This window comes from Girardinichthys multiradiatus, chromosome 1 (genome assembly GCF_021462225.1).
Source record: "Girardinichthys multiradiatus isolate DD_20200921_A chromosome 1, DD_fGirMul_XY1, whole genome shotgun sequence".
Classification (NCBI taxonomy): domain Eukaryota; kingdom Metazoa; phylum Chordata; class Actinopteri; order Cyprinodontiformes; family Goodeidae; genus Girardinichthys; species Girardinichthys multiradiatus.
Genome location: NC_061794.1, coordinates 32,566,006 through 32,590,386, shown reverse-complemented (window position 1 = coordinate 32,590,386; position 24,381 = coordinate 32,566,006). Strand labels below are relative to the sequence as shown.

The window sequence follows — 24,381 nt, the reverse complement described above, 5'->3', positions numbered from 1 at the left end:
TTGCAGCCTGACAGAAGGAGAGCAGGGGTGTCCATTAAGATAAATGCCCGCCTCTAAGATTTATTCGCTGTGACCTGGAAAACACTTCCTGCGAAGACAATGTGGATCCAAGGCACTTCATCACCCTTAGACAGGCTCCCTTGGCTGCCGACCCAAAACCAGCGCCACAATCTTTACTTTCCCTCGTTAGACGCTTCACACACATACGTGTGCTTTCACATTTAGCACACGTTAACACCCATGTATGAAAGTGCACACCTTCTCCCTTTGTAACTACTTTCTGGCCCTATGAAACCAGACACACAACCTGGGTTGGGCTTTAGAAAGGACTTTCAGAGGCAGCAGCCTGGGACGTTTAGGGAGCCGCAAAATATTTTTTGGTTGTTTTTTAATAAATGGATCTTTTGTAAATACAGTATTTTACATATAAGTTATAGGCCAATATTGGGTGAGCTGTTTTAGTTTGCTTTATCATTGTATAGATAACCAATACACATCTATTTAAAAATGCCGTAGCTCCACCAATAACCTAACCCTTGACCCCAAGCTTTAAGGGTATGCTCCATCCTTCCTTTATTGTTTTTGGTGTATTTCAGTGACTGCATTTTATCCCCACATACAGACCTGGCAAGAATACTGTCACATTTAGATTTGGGCTTCTCCACCACTTCATACTGTAGAGACACACAGCCCTTAATTTTGACGTTTCATCTCCAGAGACTCGTTGCTCTTATTGCTACTTCAGCTGGCCGGCTCTTTTAATGATTGTCACTTTTGCATTGATAACTGCTCTGTAGGTCAAGTTTATATTTAATTTTCTTTAGCTCTAATTTTTCAGTACAAATTAGTTGATTTATAGTAGACTTGATTCCTTATTGATGGTTCAGTTGTTAATTTTCCATGTTGATGTTTTTGGATCCATCTACCATGGGGCATTTCATACAAACCATAAATCTGTTTATACCTGCCAGACCAACTTTTTGTACCTACTTTGATAACCGACTAACGTTTTATATTCTAGTCACAGTCTGTGAAAAAATGTGATTATTTGATCCAACAAATATTATCTACCAGTAGGAGGTCACTCAGAGTCATTTTAGTTTAAGTTTAATCTGTCCTATTTCATTAGAGGCAACTGGCCCAAATGATCAAATTTATTGAAATACATTGTAATGTAAAGTTCTCAGATAATAAGGTTAAAATTAGTTATACATTAGATCTGAGCATTTTTATGGCTATTAATCTCCATAACGCATTAAAACTATGAAGCAAAACAAACTGATATGCAATGGTTTAGAGCATGGGAACATGGTTTGTTTAAGGGTATTAAGTGGAAGTAGGAGGGGACAAAACAGCAATGCATTAGCAATGGCGGCACACATTGCCAAAGACATGAAGTGACATTGAGCCTTGTAGAAATAATTCTCTGTTTTCAAGGAAATGGCAAGTGCAAAAATCATTTAAAACTCAAAGTTGATGTGTAGGACTACCTGACTATCAATTTATTGTATTTTGCATGTGTAAAGGACACTTGTGGGTAAGGCACCTTTACTGGCAGTAGCCCGGGGGCCCACGTCCTCTTAAATCAGGCTCTACACAACTAACTGAAGATGGATTTGTGCCAGAGGTGGAAGGGAAAGATGCAACAACCTGCCATCAGCTTGTTTTTAATATGTCACTAGCTAGAAACCATCAAATAACACACATTGTCCCTCAAGAACACGTGACCACACACAAACACTCTTTATATCCACATTATGACAAACCCACAAAGCACAATACGGTTTTCTTTAGTGCTAATCAGTGTTAAGATCATTGTAAGTGTGTTTTCACCGAAAGAACTCTTGAACTGGATCAGTTCGGGTGCCTTCGAACTTTGGTGTTTTGTTGAGAACCGACTCGTGTTTCCACCAGTTTTAGAAACCAGGTATGCATCATCAGCAGCGAGCATTACACATTGCAAAAAGAAAAGCATAGTAGCAAGATGGGGGAGCATGATAACCTACACGGAGAAAAGGTAAAATGATAAAATGCCACCACACTTGTTTCTATCATCTCCAGCTTTGACCCACTCACAGGTGACATCACGATTCACGCAGAAAAAAAAGTTGTCTGTGCCCAAGTTGAACCATAGTTTGTACCCTCTTTTTTTGGTAGAAACAAGCAACATTGGTTCAAAACCATGTTCGGGAACTGGAATGGGCTCCGAACCGCGGTGGAGAAAGGGTATTTGAATCCTTAATAAGACTGAGGGTGAAGATGCAGAGATCCAGAGAACTGAAACCCCAGCTTCACTGCTCCAGATATTTTTTAAATGCATATTTTTGTTCTCTGTTCCTCTGTATTAATAGTCTCTGGGATTCTCATCAAACATTTTTTTTATAAACATGCAAAAATAGAGCATAGCTAAAGCAGTGCAAAGCTAAACACTCAACCAAAACAATCATGGTGTGTTTTTTTCTTGAACACAAGTTATCCTTTCTTTTCAGTATGTGGCTTCTTTGGGTCAGATTTAAAATTTTATGAAAACAGAGTCAAGACAAAGCAGTGTAGATGTGAGAAAGACCATACAACCACACTGTTGTTGTTTCTATCACAGAAAGTGATACAAGTAAAGTTGATCACTACCTCATTTTTTCAAATGATCTCTGGGTATCCAGTCCATACAGAAACACCCCCAACTGAGATTTTAGAAGTCTCCACTTTGGAGACCATCTTTACAAAGCTCTCTTGAAAATATCCCCATTAGTTTGTGACAAGGCCTAAGAATGTCAAAAGCAGACCTTCACCTGCCAGTCCTGCAGCAGCGGGTGGGTCTCTGGCAGCGCTCGGGGGCCAAGAGAATCATTCTCATAGGTGGGCTGGACCAGGCTCTTCTCATAATCTGAACACATCTGAAACACACATAAACACACAGCAAACTGTAAAACAAAGTGTTTTGTATTCATAAACACAGGGAAGAGGGACTGGGAGGGGAAAAAAATGAGCTGGGCTTTGGCTGTTGGTGTTTGGATTGCCATCCAGAATTTAAAAAAAGAGAGAGGTTCTTAAATAATCGTGTGAAAGAAACATGGCATGGTGAAACCACGTTAGCAACAGAGAAGGCTTTTTGAGACAAGAGTGAAACAGAGCTAAAAGGCAGCCTTTTCAGCTCAGTCTGTCATTTCAGGACAGCTACATTTGGCCTGTGTTCTGACTGTGTCTAACACTGTTTTGTGTGTGTAATCTCAGACAGCCAGAAGCTCTTGTGGAACAAAAAACAAAGGGGCATGAAGTGTTGACATTGTTGACTGCCTTTGTGGAAAAACTTTGGAGAGATGATGGCAGGATTGCAGCAACCAAATTCTAACACATTTCTAAACAGAAAATTGGCATCCAGTGTCCACTCTACAACTAGTATAGCTGAAATTGTGCAATATCATCTATAGTTGCAAAACACTGTGGGTGTGTGAGCTGAGGAGGTAGTATAAATTGAGGGAAAATTTGCTTGTCTCACTGCCCATCATTGTTCTGTCTCCTTGAAAGTTCATGAATGTGGTTAGAAGACGAAGCCCCCTGAGTTGTGCCTCTCTCTATTTGTGAAAAAAAAACCACCTAAAAATATACCCACAGTGAACCTTTGTGGTGGATCTCACATCAGGAAAAATGCTTACCTATTGGGAAAACATTAACTCTTCTGCAGGGTGCCAAACTGAGCCAACTTCGCTCTACATTTACCTTGTTTTTAAAAGTTCCAAGGTGAATTTGTATCCTGGATATTACCAGCAGTAGGAAATGTTTAAAAGAAAGAGGAAGGCAGGGAGTAATACAAATATGAAAACCCCCAGTGAGAAAAATGGCAGTGTCAGTCTGCCAGGCGGACTTAGATAACAGGCTAAAAAAAACATTTCTCACCTTGGGGAAGAAAGTGCGTGTGACAAACTGTTTGTACTCCAAGAAGGGGATGCCCTGGCTGCGATTCAGCTCCTTGGTCAGATCTGTCATGTCTGTTTGCAGCTCTGCAAAGCCTGCAAGGACAAAACGCAAGGAACAATGAAACATCTTGTCTGGATCATCACATACATGTTTTTTGTGAAGCAACATACATAAAATGTGTTTGGGTTCTAATGCTATGATTACTGTCTAGGGTCATATCCTTGATGAATATTAAACATAGACAACTTTAATCCTGTGATCTTTTTCCCTGTTTCTTTGCCAGACTGTGCAGCCCATCTCAGTAAGGAGGCAAATATTTACCAAATGCCAATCACACCAGCCAAATTCAGTCTTGGGCTTTTATCCAAAACATGTGCAGGCTGAGGTTCACATGCAGAAACAGCATCAGCATGTCCAGGCACAGACTCCTCCCTACATGCTAATACTGCAGCCCTGCTATGTTTCAGCAGAGGATAATGTTCTTCTCTAATGAGAGGCTGGAGATTTTTTATGGCAAAGTGCTTCATTTCACAAGAGGATAGACATATTTGGGTTAAAATGGCAATATCTTTGGGGTCTGTCTATTGAGAAAGAATAAAACAACAGACCAGAGAGATTTTACAGTGCCTTACAAAAGTATGGAAGTTTAATACAGCTACAAACCTTTATGCATTTAATGCATTTTATTGGGATTTTATGTGACAGACCACCACTAAATAGTGCATAATTGTCAACTGGTAGGAAAAGGGAGCATTGTTTTCAAAGAATGCTGTGCATTTTTACCATCTTTTATTTCCATATCCCTAAACAAAATAAAGGGCAGCCAATTGCCTCCAGACATTACCTCTGTAATGTGTAATTTAATATCAGTATAGTCAAAACTTTGTACTGCGATTACAGCTACAAGTCTTTTGGGCTATGTCTCTACAAGCTTTGCACATCTAGAAACTAAAATTCTTCGCCCATTTTTCCTTATAAAATACCCCAGGCTCAGGTAGATAGGAAGGAGAACATCTATGAACATCAGTTTTCCAAGTCCTGCCACAAGTTCTGAATTGAATTTAGGTTTGGACTTCAACTAGATCTTTCTAACAGATGAATATGGTTGGATCTGAACTATTCTGTTGTTGCGCATACACTATAATTATGTTCAATGACCTCATTCCCTATCTCTGCTAAAGAGAAGATTCCCCACAGCATGATGTTGCCACCATCATTCTTTCACTGTGGAAATAGTGCTTTCAGGTGATATACAGTTTTATTTTATACAATACAGAGAGTCTTGCTTCTTGGACAAAAAGTTACTTTAAAGTTCTAGAGGATCTAAACACTTGCAAGGCACTGGATGTATGGTATATTACTCCTTTAAGTTATTTATCCTCTAAACCAGATCACATCATTTAGTCCAGATTAGATGGAGAAGGCCAAATGCAAAACCATCCCTGTGCTTCTGTTTTCACACAAACTCTTCGTTTTAGAGCAATGTTTGCACCACCAGTTTCCTGTTGTCTTTTACCCCTCCTTTTTTAAAAGGACTACTTTCCTCTCAGCAGAAAGGTTCTTCGTTTTGTGCGCACTCACCATGAACTCGTCCACAAATCTATCTGTGTCCTCTGACTAAATAACCTCGCCTCTCCTCCTTCTCTCCCTCTCACGCCTTCGCTTCTTCCCCCGGCTCGTGACCCTCATCCTCATTCCTATTGCTTCCTCCCTCCATTTCTCTTTCTCTATCCACCCCCCACATCTTTGGTCCATAAATCTAGGTGCTCAGACATGAAGTGGCCATCATTTGGGTCTACTCTAATGCTCAGACACACACATAAACATATATACACACAGAGGACTTCTTCGTATAGATGCTGGACAGACAATGTTGCCAAACGGTGAGTCTGTGTGTGACTGATCATTTGTCATGCTCTGCGTTTTATGAGTCATGCTTACTAGGCACAAATCTGTCAACTTTTGTCTCTCCTTCCCACTTCAGATGAGACAGCCTCCAAAGCATGTGCCTTTTTTGCACGCAAACACAAGAACATATAAAAAACAGACAAATACCGTGTCTTTTAAGTCAGTATTTCTCTTTTAACCCCACCTTTTCGGATCTCCTCTCTGATCTGGGACTCCATCTCCTCCATTTGGAGAAGAGTTTTCTGCCAGTAGCGTTCAGCCCTCCGACTCTTTGTGCAGTACACTACAAGAGCTGCAATGGACAGCAAAGAGTGAGAAAAACAAACACCACTTCACACAATAAGAGGTTAAAACGGTCCTGAAATATTTTTATCGACAATTTTCAGAAAAGCTTCTGTGTCACAGTTTTTTTAATTAATTATAATCCTAAATGAAACATTATCCATATCGTCTAATGGCTGAACAAAATTCAAGCACACATTGTAATCAGTAGCATCGCACCTAAAATGTCTGGCAGGAAACGGAGGGGGGTTTTGTGAATATATGATCCAAAATGGGAAATGGTGTGAAAATACTCGCTAGCACTAATTTTCACCTGTACACCTGCCCCACAGACCATCTCAGTCTCTGATTACAGAGAACAGCACACACACACACACACACACACACACACACACACACACACACACACATGAAGACAGAAAGAGGAATACTAGAGTCTTTGTGTGCTGGATACCAAAGAGGGATGAAGCAAGTGCAGGAAACTACAAGCCTAGAATTCCTTTTATCTCAGTCCACATCTGGAGCATGTATTGCTGCAGCAGGCATACATCCATCATCCGCCAGCAAGCACGTGTGTGTGTGTGTATGTGTGTGTGTGTGTGTGTGTGTGTGTGTGTATGTGTGTATGCTGGACCTACCTACTGTACACAGCAGCAGCAACACACAGCACACCACAATGGACACCACGATGGCCAACTCGCTGCCACCGAGCTGCACTTTGGTAATCATGTGGCGGAAGTTCCCCACTTGCACCTAGAAAAAGAAAGAAAAGTGCCACATGAAACTGAGTCACGCTTACTAAAAATCAGACTTCCCTTTTGTTCTGAATTTATCTTACAGTGGTAATTTCAAACACCACTGGTTGTAATTTGATTGAATTTTGATTGTTTTAGCAGAAATAGCAGTTACATTTAATTAAAAATAATTAAAATGTAATTAAATAACAAATGTGAGCAAATTTTCTAACCCCAGCACCACTGGTGGTAATTGGGCTGTGTTCAGAGGAAATGTTCGCATCAACTACTAATGAGGAAAATACAGAGCAAATAACCAATAACAAGCTAATCTATCATTTAAAGTTACCACAAACAGCAATAAAGATGGATTGTTCATGTACATTGATTGCTTCAAAAGAAAACTGCAATATTGAAAAGCGAGACACAGTGCAAAAAACTATCGGGAATTAAAATGGATGACAGAGGTGTGCCAGGGTTATAAACAGTTCCGGTTTTAAAAATGTGCCATCATACCACTCATATGGTTACCACTCATCCTTTTAAAGTTAATTTTGTCTTGGTATATGGAGCATAACGCAGTGCTGCCCTTCCCCCATGCGTTGCTGCCACTGCTGGTCAGGTGGCAGAAAGAAGACTCCAGGGCTTGTCTCTAAACTTATAAAAAATACAAATGAATGACAAATTTCCCAAGTTGGCCATTTGGAAATATTTTTGGTTTAGCAAAACACACACAGTTATGGTGTGAAAGATAAAGGAGTACCACCCATCACTCTTATAAAGGTACACTGTTTTAGAACTACGGTTTACAAGCTATAAGCAACATGTTTGTAAAGCAGTCGACTGCAGGGTGGCACACCCAATAGGTAGTCTGACAAATTAAGCTGCAGCAGAAAAACAAAACAATTACCATGTATAGGTAAAAAGAACAAGATTTAGTGGATAAATATTATATATCTTGGCTTAAAACTATGTATCAAAATCAAAATGACAGTAATATATGTCATAGATAACATTATTATAACTGTAATAATCAAAATGTTTCAATATTTTAACAGCAGTATGAATAATTATTGCTTTTCTGTTGTAAATAAAAAAAAACTATTAGATTATGTTATACATTTCTGTTTCAAGTCAAGATAATGTGGTATTTTTACCCAATATTATCACAACTTCTCATTCTCCTTCCGATCCATGCCTAATGACAGAGAACTGGTAAAAAGTGCTGGTGGTTAAATATGCTTTGAAGTTGTTTGGGACTTTCTTTTCTGACTATTTCAGTGTTCAGTTTTGACTTTCTGTTTCTTTTTCCATCTCGGAACCAGAAAAAAAGTAATTATTTAGTTACAGATAAAGTGTATTCTCTTCTTTTTCTGAGAGAAAGGACAACAAACTAAACAAGTATAACTGATGTGTTTCTGTCTTAAAATGTGTCATCAGGGTGGAACCATTGTTCTAAGCATAACGTCAGTGAAAATAAAACATTCAGATCTAACATGTAACAATGTTACATTAAGCCCATCCTTTCTCCGTCTAGAGTTTAATCTCTGACTTGGCTGCATATGATGAGGAATTTGTCTTTAGTCATCGAATCCAACAGATTCACATCTTCTTAGTATGTTTATATCCCTATCACCCAAGTCCAAAATGCACGTGACCTGCTTTCTGAGCAAGAAACTCAGCAACGTATTCCCTCTGAAATGAATCAAGATTTCTCTCTAACATTTCTGTCCAGGTTGCTCAGCAAAGTTCAAAATCAAAAGGATAAAAATACGTAATATTTACAGCCTGTAGAAGACTTTTCAACTTCATTTCACAGGTTAAAATCCTCACATATTGAAATTAATTAAAATTTACAATAACTTGGCCAATAAATTGCTATAACATAAAGGCTTTTCCACTCCTAAAATAAAATTCCATTCTTTGATATTAGGAATCCCTTCTTTATGTCAGCATCATAAAAACATAGAGGTATTCACGTATTTAAATATTTTTTTGTGTGCAGTTTATTAGGAATCAACAAAAGCTAACTCCAAAGCTGCAAATAAGTGTTAAAAGCAATGCAGGAGCCCCTTAGATGGGCTTAAAACGAGCAGCTGATGTTAGCAGCAGTAAATACAGCTGCAGTAGACTAAGTAAAATTAAATACAGGAATAAACCTCTCAAGCTGAGTAATTTTAGCTACTGTCGCTGAGTATGTGCTTGAGGTATGATAACTGTTTTTCTTCTTCCTTTAAATTTATACTCCATAACATACAGGTAGTAAAGAGTATTTGAAAGACAGATACAAAGATGGAGAGAGAAAGCTCAGGAAGACAGGGCAAGTATGAGGAGGAACAACATTAAAGGACTCATTTAATATATTTTTATCCCAGGACTGCACCAGAATAGCACGTTCCGATTCACATATCATGAAAATACTTTTTTTCCTTCTGCTTTATGCAGCTTCTCAGTTAATCTTAAGTCATGAACAAGCCCTTTAAGCTCTTGTCTTTTTCAGTCTCGTTACTCCCAGGCTTTGCTGAAACCTTTGCCCCTTTTAGTTTCAGAATGGAGCCTCTAAAAGCCAATTGCAAACCCACTAAGTAATTATTTTGTAACAGATTGTGAAAGACAACTTTTCTAATCTACACTGCTGTGTAAAATTATTCACACCCCTTGAACTTTTTACTTTTTCACACATTACAGCTGCAACCTTTATTTTGTTGGTATTTTAACTGTTAAATCAACACAAGGTGCTGCATAATTAGGAAGTGGATGGAAACATATTACATAGTTTTCAAAATGTCCTTCAAGCAAAAATCAGAAAAGAGTGTTACGTATTTGTATTAAACCTCTTTTACTTTGATACCCCTAAACAAGGTTCAGTGCAATCAACTGCTTTCAGTAATCTAAGTATTAAATAAAGTCCCTCCATGTGTGAAATGTATACTCAGTAATGCAGGGTTGCTGGCAAACTTGAGTGTAAAAAACTGAGAGCTGCAAAGACTCTTAGCTTAGGTAGGAGAATCTATAGACATGACAACTATTAGTCACACACTTCACAAATCTGACCTTTCTGGAAGAGTGGTGGGAAGACTGTTAATACAAAACCAAACTAAGTCCTAGATAATGTTTGCAGGTGGAACAGCATACATCTGGAAGAAACTGCTGTAGTCAGATGAGACCAAAATAGAACATTTACTGCTATGTTTCATCCACTATGTGAAACACAGTAGTGGCAGCATAATGCTGTGGGAATGCAGTTGTTTAGCAGGGGCAGGCAAACTGTGCAGAGTTGTGGAGAAGATGGATGGAGCAAGAAGCAAAGCTCAAAGTTGAATCAAGAGATTTTTGCCCTTGAGGCCACCACAACAACATCCTGCTAATTGTTTGTGCTTAGAAGCACATATAGACCATTGTCAATTTTACTCGTTGAGATTTATTTAAATTTTCTATACTATGTAAGGTGACCCCAACTTAGACACAAGCAACAGAAAATAATAAACTACAGTCAGAGAATTGTCAAGATGTGACATTTTGGACTTTGTTTGTGGTTTTGTGTTTTGTTTTGCTAGATGTTTCTTGTTTGAGGGTTTGTATTCATGTTTATTGCTTTCTGTGTTCTGACAGTTCTGATTTCCTTTTGCCTCCTGGTGTGCTCTCCTCTCGTCATTAGTTTTCCTCTTTTAGTTGTTAATTACTCAGTTTTTGTCCCCTTTACATTCATTGTCCCTCTTAGCTCTGTTTCCTCTAATTTATCTTTATTCTCCAGTCCCTCCTTTTATAGGTTAGCTTTAGTTACTGTTTACTTTTATTCTAGTCCTCATTTCCTCTGCTTCATTCTCAGTTTGTTCTATCAGAGAAAATATTTTAACCAGATATATACTTTACAAGTATTATTTTAATAATTTCACCCTTACCTCCTGTTCAAAAGTAATTACTACAGTTTTATATAGTTTGGCCAAAGAAGATGACAAAATAAAGAAATCTTTACCAAGATGATGTTTGAAATAGTGGAAAAATATATCTAAAGTTGATCCACAGGGCTTATCTTTGGTCTTGTTTCCACTCTAAACCTTTATTCCACAGTGTTAGTTTATATTTAGTTGCCCAAAAATAAGGACAAACATTTTTTCTAAATAACATACTTAAACATTTCCCAGTAGGGGCGCAGGTGTTGGCACATACACAGACAAGCCCATCCATTTGTAATAGACAGGTGCACACATGCAAAAAAGAAATTACGCTGTAGGTTTTGAAAAATGTTCTCTCTCTGAGCTGGAAGAGTCACCCAGTTCAAACTAACCCAGATGTGGCAAGAAGTGAACTTTCACTTCTGCCTTTTGATTAGTCAGCAGGGTCCTCTGTGGTCCCAGCTCACATCGTTCCCTCCTCATCTGCAATCCCAACATACTTCATAAAAAGAGACTCAGATCAAAAACCCTCCAATCCTCAAACCAAATCCTTCTTACACACAACTCTGTGGGGGAAACAAGCTCATTGGGGTCCCTCCTTTCAACATTCCTTCATCCCCCTTTGAGTTCAGGGGCTTATTTACACGGAGTAGCCTTCTTTTCCAGAGACTGCACCGCTGTGACCCGGTGTAATGGAGGAGAAAATGCCATTGTTCCATGTTCCTGTTTCGCTTGGGGTAGAAAAACATTGCTTCATCACGTCTACTGCTGCAGCACTTCAGAGCCAAGCACAACACAGGCATGCAAAAATAGATCTGCCTCTGAAAGTAAGAGAAGAAAAAAACACTAATGGCCACAAACTTTGCCTGAGGACAGCATATAGGCATTTATTTAGATCTGCCGACACAAAAGAAAACAAATGTGAGGGCTATATTTACAGCCTTGTCAAATGCGCACACCCACTGTTGCTCATGCACAGGCAGCCCACCCATTTCTGTTATGACATCTCCTCTGACCCTTGCCCTCCATTCATTTAGTTGCTAATTACCCCTGTTTATTCTGAGTGATCTTGATAGACAGAACAGGTGGGCCAGTACCTGAGCATGTCACAGGTACCCAAAAGTTTCCTATTGCCATTTCTGTATGAACGTAGAGGAAACTGCTGCACAACTTAGCTGAGAACATATGTTTCAGGTCTATTTCATAAATCAATACCAGTTTTACTCATAGTAAAATATGGATGAGTTGCTTCTCTTTTAATGAAAAGCTATCACAACAGACCAGAATGGACAACAACACACTATGTGAAAGAAAGAAATCAGTTAAATAGGACTGATTTATGTTTTTACTTTGTAACTTGGAATAAAAAAAATCCCACTGGAAAGTGAAATCATCACTGACTCCGAATAATTGTGTAACAATGAGAGTAACAAAGACTGAAAGACACATCAGTTGATAAATAGTGTGTCACTGTTTTGTTGTTACTTTGTGTCACTAAGTGACGGCTCAACACCCGGATAATGTTAAAGTGTCATGGTTAGAAACCCGAAACCATTCATAAAACATGTTAGAGTGGCTCAGACATCTTACTTACAGTGCATGGGTTCCTACACACCAAATCTGTTTCAGTTAACATCACAGATGGTCCTCATTTTGACTAAATATTTGGCTTAAATTCTGAATGACAGATGGGTGAGGAGCTGAAATTATCAGGGTCTGTCAAGCAATATTTTCAAGATGCGAATAGAGGGAGTGTTTGTGTGAAACTGTGGTAAGGGTTGTGGTTGTTGTACTTACAGTGACAGGGAGCTCATTTTCACTGGAGCTCAGCTGCCCGTTGATGGTGCAGTGGAACAGCTGGTCGTTATGGAAGCTGATGTTACAGGGATAGGAGCCAATCATCACAGAGTATTCCTCAGGTACCAGCTCCAGCTCACTCGGCACTTTCTGCTGCATAACAAATAATAATAATAAAAAAAAACATCAGCTGGTCGGTGCCAAGAGTTGGATCCACTTTAAACAGACCCTTATCAGATGCTAGAACCCACATCCAGAACATTGCAATAGAATTCATTCCTACAACTTTTATTTACATTTTGCCATGTTAGAAACTTTGCGTGTTTCATTGGGATTCTGAAGCAGAAAGAAAAGGATACATTTATAGAAAAATATTTAACAAGTAAAAAGTCTGTAAAGTGTGGTGTGCATTTGTATTTAGCCCCCTTTACAGTGATTCCTCAAAATAAAATCCAATTGAACCAGTTTCCTTCAGATGTCACATTCAGATATAAATAGAGTTCTCCTAGGTATGATTTCACCTCAGTATAAATTCAGCCGTTCTGTGAAGGCCTTAGAGATTTGTTGGAGAACAATCACAGCTAATTTGTGCTAAGGTACTATGGTCACATGAGATCGAAGTGTAACAAACTGGCCTGCATAAAAAATGCTTTTTGTGCAGGAAAACTAACAATGCACATCACCCATAACACACCACCCCCACAGTGAAACATGGTGGTGGCAGTGTCATTCTGGGTTCTATAGTGGGGACAGAATAACTCTTCATGGATTCCTGAGCTCCCTGAAAACTTAGATATGCAGGAACTGTTGGTTCCTTTAAATCAGGCCTGAAAATACTTTGTATACAGCAGCTTTTGATCTAAGAATCTTAATAATAAACTGTTTGAAACATCTGTTTCTGTATTTATCTGTTTTTGAACATCTTGTTCTTTTATGCAATGCTTTAACGTTTGGGCTTTGTTTAAGTCTTTCTGTCTTTTCTTTGATGTCATATAAAGCACTTTAGATTGCCTTGTGCATGAATCGTGGTATATAAATAAACTTGTCTTGCCTTGATAGGAAGATGGATGGAGATAATTACAGAGCAATCCTGCAGGAAAACCTGTTTAATGCTACAAAAAACTTGACAATAGGGTGGGGGTTCACCTTCCAGCATGATAACATGGGAAAACATACAGCCAGAGCTTCAGTGAAATGGTTTGGAATATAGCCTATTTATGTGCTTGAATGGCCCAGTCAAAGTCCTGACCTAAATCCAGTAGAGAATTTAAAAACTGCTGATTACAGATGTTCTCCATTCAAGTGGACTGTTCTTGAAGTAAGCAGGAATGAGAGAAAAATGTTTTTCTCTAGATGGATAAAGCTGGTTGAGATCAAGCCAAGGATATTGCAGCTGGTGGTTTTACAAAGAATGTAGGGTTGAGAGTCAGACTTTATTTACTTATTAGGTGACCATTCAAGGAAAATTGTTGTATCCGACTTTATTTCAGGGTGAGAGTGAAGGGGCAGAAAACAAATGAACATCAGACCTTTACTTTTTTAGATGGGAACATACAGAAATTTGAAAAGCATATATTTTCCTTTTACTTCACAATTATGCACAACTTATGTTGGGTCTATCACATGAATCTTCAATAAAATACTTTGAAGTTTGTGTAAGAAACTTCTCAGTGTAGGAATACATTTGCTAGGTCTTATATATATATATATATATATATATATATATATATATATGTTCTTATACATTGTTTCAAATAAACAAAAGTGTCCAGGTTAGGCTTCAGCATTCTCCAAACAAGCAGACTGATGGTCATCCCTGAATAGTCCAGAATAACACACTCAGCTTCTTTACATAGGTCTATGGCAATACATCTAACTGTCCTATTTCTGTCTCTCACTGCTGGGAGCAATGTTAATTAAAGGACCCTCCTTGGATTTTACACTTTACGTGTGACTTCAAGTCATGTGGATTGGCAGACCTCAACCGTTTAATACAGTTCCACTTTGTCTTCTGGGTGTCCACAGGGAGCTTTCTACAGTCTGAAAAAATTATCCCTACTGCTGGTGACATCATCCACGCTGCCTTGGGCTTTACACACTGTTGGCTTGGAAAGTGAAGGATGTTTGTCTGCCAGTTAAGGTTCAGTAACATTTTTAATTGGGAAACATTTTGGGAAATTTGTAATGTTGGGCCTCATCTAGAGTCATTCCAACCATGTCGCTGCTTCATCTTACGTTTACATTCTGCTGCAAATCCCAAAACAATCTGGAGTGATGGGATTAAGTTGGTGTAAAATTCCTTTACTGTGAATTTTATAAAGTCTCTGTGGATCTTATGGATTTCTGCTTGGAAAGTCTACAACAGACAGTTATTTCAGGCCTGCAGGGAGGTTTTTATTGGGTCTCATTTTCACAGCTTTACTTGTTCATTACATATACACTTTGCTCGTCTCCTTAGTGGGTGGTCGTCTTTCGAAATTAGGTTCTCTACCAGAGGCCCAGCAGATTAAGGGTAGGCAGAGAACCTTGAATCTAGACAGTAGGTTAGATGTTCACTGGCCTGAATGCTCCATCAATCACTAGGAACACTGTCTCATCTTCCATCCTTTTTGAGCTCTAACTACTCTGCCTTCATCTTCATTTTGTAAAACAAAAAAATGCCCAGCTGGTTAGGCATCACAAGCTTGTCAGTCTAGATTAGGTTAGAAAACCCAACAGGATCATCACATACCGTCTTTTTCCATCATCTTGACAGGTGCCTTCAGTTTGACCTTTGAACTTTCAACACCTGATTGTTTAGCATTTCAGATGGATTGGAGCAAAGATTTTAAAAGCACTATAGCAAAGCTGGGATTCCTTTCCTTAGCACCCATTCTGTTGGAGATTTGCTGATGTCCTTGTTCATGACCCATTATCAGTCAAACACCTCGAACACAAATGAAAACGTAAAGCTGCATAAAAGAGGATACACGCTTTGTGAAATTTCAACAAGGTGAATCCCCAAAGTGAGCCAAATGTTTGCAAATGTAAACAAAGCTTAAACTCAAAAGTAGCAAATATGCATTTTATCATCTACCTTCTATTCTTTCTATAAAACCACAATGATCACATGACTGAAGCATGCTTTGGTCCCTGCAATTAACCTGGTATAAGTGTATGTGTGTGTGTGTGTGTGTGTGTGTGTGTGTGTGTGTGTTTATCACTAGAGGGTCTCCTTTTAGTGGTTACACCAAGAGGATCCCTACAGGATACAACCTCTTAAATCTTTGTCAAAAAGTGCTTCGTCACAACACACACACACACACACACACACACAAAGAAAACTATCACATATATGTGTTTAAATGCTTGGTAAAAATTTTATATATCAATATAAAATGCACAATATTATTACAGAAAACCTAGCTTGATTAAATAGATGTTGTGAAGAAGGATGCACAGCACAACAAAACCCTACCTCTGGTCCTGACTAGCTAACAAGCTCCCTGTTAAACAAACATATTCTGTCAGCAGCCTCCCCACCCCTCAGGTTCACCACAACTGGAATCCACCTCACTAAATAAAGCAGGAAACAACAGACAAGTCGCCCATGTAGGCAGGTTAAGACAGCGATTCCTGCAGCGACCTCCTCCCAGCACACACCAACACATAAAGAGGAGGTGGCATCATGTTCAGACATCCTTGTCTGTGCTGCTCAATGTGCGTGTCGCGCAGTGTCACAGCCGGCAGCCCTTTAACGTGATGGATTCAAGCAGACAGGTGCTTAAATCAGCCAGAACGCACAAACACGGGGCCTCCCACTGAGCTGCTGCTGCGCCCCTCCCTACCCCACTCACACCTCCAACAGAAATCAACATGCTTAGGAGGACAGGGTCTTTGATGTGTTTTATGTGCCTCTGGTTTATGTGAATATAAATAAGGACACACTCAGTTCTTTCTGATGTACACTGTCAGGTTTGTCTTGTTAAGTAAGGATTTTTGATCCATAAAACAAGTAAGAAATTGCATCACCTGTTGGTGGCTCAGAAATATTCATCTTCTTGGGGATGCTAGTAGGTCAGCTTGGCCTCATAATGTAAGTACATTTTATTACTATATTATTATTTTTGACCTACAGGATAAATCCAGCCTCAAAGATCTTGTCATCTAGGACCATGACGTTGACATTTGTTATGTTTTGAAAATGAATTAATCTTTTACTGCCGTGCACCAAACTATGGAAATAATCCAAGGTTTACCTTCAGTACATTGATTCAGTAGGAAAGAGGAAATTCTTGTTTTGACACATTACTGGTGCCACAATAATCGGCACTACTTACAATTATAAAATTTATATACCTGAAGCTATTTATTTTTTTTGAATCAGAGTCTGGGAGTTTTTAACTGTAATGCCCTCCTGTTAGCTTCGCTATAGATGTTACATCACACATGAGCGTGTTTCTTTTAGCCTTCTCTCCAAAGGAAACACAAGAGAACATGTCATCCATAAGTCAGAAAGTACTTGTCAATAAAATTACCCATATCTGCAGGCAGATCAATGAATACAAAGTTTAAAAAAACTGAAACTATGACAAACAGGGTTAGCTGAGGACCCAGGTTTATTTTTGCAACCTCAAACAGTGATCAGGGTGGTAAGGGAACTGCAGAGATAAAGAGGTTTCTAAAGTTTCTAAAGTTTACTTAAGGATTTGTACAGGTCTTTTCCAGAGTTGTTAATACATATGAATGGTGCTCTACTTTACTTCTAGAATTACATTAAAAGCAGAAAATAAATACTAGCAACCCCATATGCACAGCTAGGATGCTGTACCTTGTACCAGCTCAAAAGTCCAATGCAGATATTTTATTTAAGGACAAAGCACAGGCAAGAATAGTGTAATAGAGTTAAGAATGTGAAACTGTATATCATAAAATCGCCAAGGTGTGTGTCTGTTGTTTTCTTGTTTCAAAAATGCAATACAAGAAAAGAATTAAATGCAAATAGTTACACTAATCCACCTAAAATCATAAAATATAGTCCTCACAGTCAGCACTGAGTTTACAAATTATAGTGTTTTATAATCCCTCTATAATACCTGACCTCCATAATATAGAACCGTTGGTATTTTATTGTTATATTTTTCATTTGTTTTTATGTTTAATTTTGCATATCCTTGCATGCGTGCTGGACTGGCTGGCAGAAACCTTTTACTTTTTAGAGATATTGTGATGAAATATTTATTCAGTGTTGTAATGACAAAGGTCCAAGGAGCAAGGGGTTTCTGGACATTTCATAACACAGAAGAGACTCTGAAATAACATAGGTCGCAAGTCATTACAATTATTTGTACTCTAGGCATGTACAGGAGGCAAGTGGAAACTGTAGCTGCAAAGCTGGGTAAGTTAGACTGCAGAGTTAATTTTAGATCATTGGTTTCTCTGTTAACCCTTGTGTGGTGTTCGGGTCTGTGGGAGCCATTTTCATTATTTACTGAAGGAAAAATGATACAATTAATGTAAATTAATTGTAAATTTGTTTCCACTCATATCATGATTTTAATTAAGTGTTTGATTGTGAGGCATTAAAAATCACAAAATGCAACGGGTCCACCAGACCCAAAAACATTGGCTGAGTGAAAACATTATGAACACCACACAAGGGTTAATGCATTTGATGAACATATCCAAAATATCCAATTTGCATTGCTGCAACTGACAAACAGGCAATGCTCAAGCTTTGCATAGCTAAAGATAAGATAAGATAAGATAAGATAAGATAAGATAAGATCAGATAAGATAAGATAAGATAAGATGAGATGAGATGAGATAAGATCAGATCAGATAAGATAAGATGAGATGAGATGAGATGAGATGAGATGAGATGAGATGAGATATCTGTTTACCTCACAATAAAAAACTAAAAACATTTGTTTTGTTGACTCAATAAAAACACAATTATAAATACTAATTCAAAAACTCCTAAAAACATTTCAAAAGAGGTTTATAGTGATACATTTGTGAAATACTGTGGAGAGAGCTGCAGATTAGGGTGATGGGAAGAAGGACCTTCAACCTTAAAGACTCGGAGCTAATCATCAACGATAAATCTTACAACTCCCATTGGACACATGCAAAAAGTTGGTCAGCAATGGCAAGAAACCTCCCACTGTAGCTGTAATCCCAATAAATGCAACTTTTACATTGATTATTGAGTAGGGTATGTCAACATTTTGTTATTTATTGCATCATAAAAAACAAGAGATGTTTTATTTTTTTCTAAAATAGATACTCCTTTCCCAGTGTTTTATTATCTTTCAAGTGACACTGATCTAATTTCCTGTCACAGACACCTAAGTTTAAAAATTATTTTAAATCTGCCAGGGGTATGACTAAGTTTGGGCTTTACCGTAGCTTTAGCAACTGGGACAAAAAATTACTGTTGAGGAGATCAGACAATGATAAAAACTGTCCAATTTAAATATTTAATGAATAGATATTTCATATCCTGTTCAAACTATTAACAACATATTTTTTGTGGTTAGTCCCGAACAAACTTCACACGCTACCAACTAGCTCTGAGTTCATCTGAGTTTAATAAATATAAAAAACAACGCCTACCTTTTTATAAAAACATTAATGCAAAACATGTGTACATCAGCCTGTCGTCATTTTAACTGTTAACATACACTTCACACATTTCCTAAGAGTTTCCTCCTCTGCCAACCAGAGGGAAATGGGTCTACTCACCGTCTGAGTAGCTAAGAAACAAGACAAAACAACCCCAGGTACCATAATGTCACCTACTGGTGTGTGAAAACCTGGAATAACAAACAAGCCCATCTTTATTTCCCGCTGATACAGCTGACTGGCAATTATATGCCAGTCAGCTGTATCAGCGGCTTCGATTAAAGGTCCCTGAAGCAGCATTTACTCATAGTTAAGTACAACCCATATATTAACTGACATTCTTAAACCAATGAGGAATCAAATCACCAAACTGGTATGGGTGTACCTGATAGTTCTCAAGGAAATCAAATGTTCAGAGTTCAAATAAACTTTATATTGTTGATGCATTTTAATGTTTGCTGATTAACTGCCACAAATGAATAACACAAATATGAATAAATACTGTTTGAAATACTGTACTTCAAATCAGTACTGAGCCAGTTCAAACAAGGAAATACCATTTAATTTCATTTATCATGAAAGATGGTTAATATTAAGTTAACCAGACTGAACAAGAACTGAACACAGCAGGGATGCACAGTTTTGAACATCTCAGCATCGTTACTCACATTAATGATGAGAGTAAGTGGCTCTCCTGAATGGTGTTTGATCTGCTTCTCCTTGTTGGCAGTGAAGAACTGAGGGTCCTCGACATATCCCAACTGGAAGTGCTCTTTTTGAGGCTCCCCGTCCTCCTCCTCGGGCCTGTCATCGGAGGAGGAAGGGCTGTCCCCGGTGTAGGGGACCCCGTTCAAAACAAACTGCACCGAGGTTTCCTGGGACTGGCTGGACTCCGGAGATAGACAGGTGATAGTAGAGGGGGAGAGCACGGTGCAGTTCTGCAAAAGAATTAAACAGAAATAAATCTAATACTTTTAAGATAATAACAATATGTGATTTTTCATGTAGCATGGCTGATGAACTGCTTACTGTTTGTCCTATTTCCAGAACATGCATGGTGACACTCTGAACCAGATCAAAACCTTGACCTTTAACTGTGATGGTCCTGCCTCCACTGTGATACAAATACCAGAAAACTGTTATGTCACAGCCACAAAAAAGCCAACAATTCACTCGCGATACATTTTGACAGATTACCCACCTGAGGAAGCTCTTTGTTGGGTGGATGGAGCTGATAGTTGGGTTCTTCTCATAGGTGTATGTAGTGCTAAGCTCCATGTCCTGACAAGAGTGGTCTTCAAACTCCACGCACACTGTCACTGGCTCAGTGTCAGCCTCCAAGGTAGGAGGCATGATACATTTAATCATTTGATCTGTTTTCCTTTAAAAAAATACAAGCAAAAGATGTAAACACTGTAGCCACACAACTTGATGTGATGTCTAGAAAAATATTTAATCTAATAAAATGTTTCTGATTACTGCTGCAGTTTCATGTTTTGCAATTTTAAAGACTTACACTGAAGTGGTGAAGCTATTTTGGTATGCACTATGGCAACAACTAGAAGTGCTGAATTTAATCTTGTGGGAAGTTATGCAGAACTTGCAAAGCAATGCACTCTGAATATTTAATTGTCACTTCATGCATTTAATATCCACTATTTAAAAAAGGGAAGCTATTAATACATGGGAAGGAAAAGAGACCTTGCAAATGATTTGTAATTGTAATGGGTAGAATTCATGTAGACTTCCAAAGCAGGGTCTAAGTTAAAAAACGTACAAACAACCTAAAAATGAAAATGTTAAAACAAAGGTTGTACTCACTCTGTGATGGTGCACTCCTCTGTTTTGTTGACCTTGACTCTAATCTGTGAGCCAATGTCCAAATGTTCTCCATGGATCGTCACTTTGGTTCCTCCAGCCCGAGAACCTTTGTCCGGATATATTGACTTCACACTGGGGGCCTGCATTCAGAATAACAATGCAACACATGACAAACGATACATCGGATTAATAACTGGACATCCGACAGCTTCTCCCACTGGCCTATTTAGACAAAGTTTCTCCTCCATGATACTTTTATTTGCAACGAATGAAATCACTTCTCTTCCTCTGAGGTTTAATTGTTTAGTTTTTGCAGACTGGCTGAGACAGCTACTGACTATACTAGTAAAGACATGAAGAAAACTGTGAAGACAGCCCACGCTGCAGCATGTTACTGTGCAGCTGAAGCCATTATTGTACAATCATTCTGTACTGTTTAATTCCTAGCAAAACTATTCACTCTCCTTGAACAAACTGAAATTTATTTTAGTATGAATTTATGTTAGACCAACACAAAGTAGTGCATAATTGTTAAGAGAAAGGAAACTGGCCCTAAATAAAATCTACTGCAACCAACTGCCTTCATAAGTCGCCTGATTAGAAATAAGAGAACACATATGCATGAGACTAGTATAAATACAGATGTTCTGTAAAGCTCTAAGAGGATTTTTAGACAACAAACAACATCATGATGACCAAGAAACACAGCAGACAGGTCAGGGATAAAATTGTGGAGAAACAGGGTTAGGTTATAAAACAATATCTAAAGCGATGAACATCTCATAGACCACTGATTAATTTAGCATCCAAACACAGAAGGGGGATGGTATAACTGCAGACCCACAAAGACATGGCTACAAAGACGCTAAACTAAGAGGATGGAGTAAGGAGAGCATTAATCAGAGAAGCAGCCAAGAGGCCTATGATAACCCTGGAGGAGCTGCAGCGATCCACAGCCAACATGAGAGTATCGACACGACAACTATTATTCATGCACTCTATAAATTTGGCCTTCATGTAAGAGTGGGAAGAAGAAAGCCATTGTAAAAATACAGCCATAAGAAGTCAAGTTTGTAGTTTGTTTCAAGAAATGTAGAGGACACAACAAACATGTAAAAAAGATTTTCTGGTCATAGAAGACCAAAACTGAACATTTTGGCAAAATACTCAAAATGCTCTGGGTAGTGGGAAAACTAACACTAAACAAAACCCTAAACCTTCCATCCCCATAGAAAAGCATGGTGGTGGCTGCATCATGCTTTAGTTTAGTGACAGAGAAGCTGCTCAGAGTTGAGAATGCAAAAAGTCTGTAAATGTGCAAAGCTAGTAGAGAGATACACTTAAAGACTTGAGGTGAAAAGTGGTTCTGCAAAGTATTGAGTCAGGGGAGTAACTACACATACATGTTACACTATTTAGATATTTTTTGGGAAAAAAATATTTTAAAACATGAATCTGCTGCACTATCTAAATTTTGTTTTCCATTTTGTATTTATGCATTGATGTAGCACATGAACCCCCCAAAAAAACAGATTGTAGTTTGTGACTGTAAAAATGTAAGCATGTTCTTGGCCCTTATACTGTAGGTTACACAAAAATACTATTCATGCATATGCATTAAGGTATGAATGGACATTCCAGATACATTGAAACTTGCTCATTTATGGAGAGAGAAAGTCCTATGGCAAATTATCCATATCCAAATCTGCAGCTACCCGAATCAGCATTTCTGCTTTTTCTAAACTTTCTATCCCCTACATGAACCTCGCCTCCAGGGATGCCTCTTATCCTTGCTGACAGGATTCACTTCCTCAGCGAGCAGGGATGGGCAGACCTATTGTGCTTCGCTGTGTCAATGTGGGTGGAAGGAGGCAGATGTTTCCGTTCAAAATTTTGAGGAAGGAGATGCAACAAAACATACATCCTGTCTCCAATACAGTTTTTCCCCTTTTTTTCCCTGCATCTTCCCCTTCAGCCTCGCTCTCATTGAGCATCTTAGAGATAAAAAAAAAAGCCTTAGAGGAGTTCCCACAGTAGTCACTTCCTTTAAACTCCCTGTTTCAGAGTTTCTTCATCTTTATGTATCATGATGGGTTTTCAGATTGGGGTTAGTTCTTTGCGGGATGACTCATGGACAGAGCTAGTCTGAGAAGCTGCTGAAACAATGCTGTGAATTATGAAACGCTCTTTGTCTATGAACACAGAGAAACAAAGAGCTTACATGGGTATTTCCACAGGCTGAATGTCCTTATTCCAATGAGAGGTTGTGTGGGCTGAAGTTAATTTCCAAAGCACTGGCTGGGTTTCCTCAGCCACTGATAAATTCAGAGTAAAGGGGGCATTCCAGCAGTCTCTATATTTGTTTTTGTTGGCAGAGAAAGCTACATGACAATTGCTCTTAGCCTCAGCTCAGATGGACATTTGAAGATTCCCACACACCAACATTCCTCTGAACCATAAAAGACATCTGTTAACACTCAGCTGACACTCTCGGGAAGCCTTTCCCAGTGGGGAGCAAAGCAAAAGAGAAGAGTGTGGAGGAAGCAACGGACAGAAAGGAGAGCAAAAATCCAGCAGGAGAGTCAGAAGCTGGAGAATCCTCACCAAGTATGCAAAGCTTTCCTTTGACGTCCCCGTCCCGCTCTGATCCACGTCCACGCGAACAGAATCCGTCCTGTCATGTGCGGACCTCCCGGTGCGGCACACGAGCCTGAGGACAGAGCATCACAGTGAGAGATCAGTTAATAAAAACACAATCTGGATAACACAATACAGCATACAATTTTGATTTAATAAGGACTTTAATCAAGCCAAATTGTGTGTGAGGAAAATCTGATCGTGACGGCTAAACAAAGCCATAATATATCTCAGAGAATGGTCTTTATGAGCTAATTCATCAAACCCTATTGCATTTACATATGGAATCAAATAAAGCCTCGAAGGTATCAGATATGAGCAGATGTAAAGTTCAAAGTCCCCCTGACCAAATGCGTCTAACCACAAAGGAGATTAGGGGGGCTGCTGAGGCTTGTTCTCATGCCTCCTGGCTGTGATTAAACCCTCTGCCACCACTGCACGCTCTGCAGGGATGACTCGTATTAATGACACAGGAGAGGCGCATGGACCTACTGCTCTGGGACCTCAATGGGATAAATATACCAGGGGCTGGATATAACCTTTATTCCCTCCAATGATCCCCTCCAGGTTGACAGCTTGCTGGTTTACTTAGTCCGGTGCCTGCTGCTGCAGAGGTTAGAAACTCTCAGCTAGTGATCTGATGACTGGCAGAGATCGTTGGGAATCTGTAAATCCTTGTTGAAGTATTCACACCAACAGGCCTTTTTTATATATTTCTCATATTTTGTCATAATTGGTAGTTATGACAATCAAGGGTATTTTAAAAGGATTTTATGCAACAAACC

The 24,381-nt window shown here is 38.8% G+C and overlaps 1 protein-coding gene across 4 annotated transcripts in view; it reads right to left on the bottom strand.

Annotated features, from left to right (window-relative positions):
- plxnd1 (plexin D1) overlaps positions 1-24,381 on the bottom strand; it is a 110,221-nt gene that overhangs the window by 21,284 nt on the left and 64,556 nt on the right. The window contains exons 14-23 of one of the 4 annotated variants that reach the window (XM_047375433.1): positions 23,564-23,669; positions 20,960-21,099; positions 20,340-20,519; positions 20,168-20,252; positions 19,807-20,076; positions 12,533-12,682; positions 6,744-6,858; positions 6,008-6,115; positions 3,895-4,007; positions 2,784-2,894 (exon numbers count right to left, since the gene is read on the bottom strand). In XM_047375433.1, coding sequence (XP_047231389.1) covers positions 2,784-2,894; positions 3,895-4,007; positions 6,008-6,115; positions 6,744-6,858; positions 12,533-12,682; positions 19,807-20,076; positions 20,168-20,252; positions 20,340-20,519; positions 20,960-21,099; positions 23,564-23,669 — 1,378 coding nt within the window. Of the gene's footprint in view, positions 1-2,783; positions 2,895-3,894; positions 4,008-6,007; positions 6,116-6,743; positions 6,859-12,532; positions 12,686-19,806; positions 20,077-20,167; positions 20,253-20,339; positions 20,520-20,959; positions 21,100-23,563; positions 23,670-24,381 lie in introns of all 4 variants that reach the window. The other 3 variants (XM_047375450.1, XM_047375424.1, XM_047375442.1) reach the window with 3 other exon arrangements.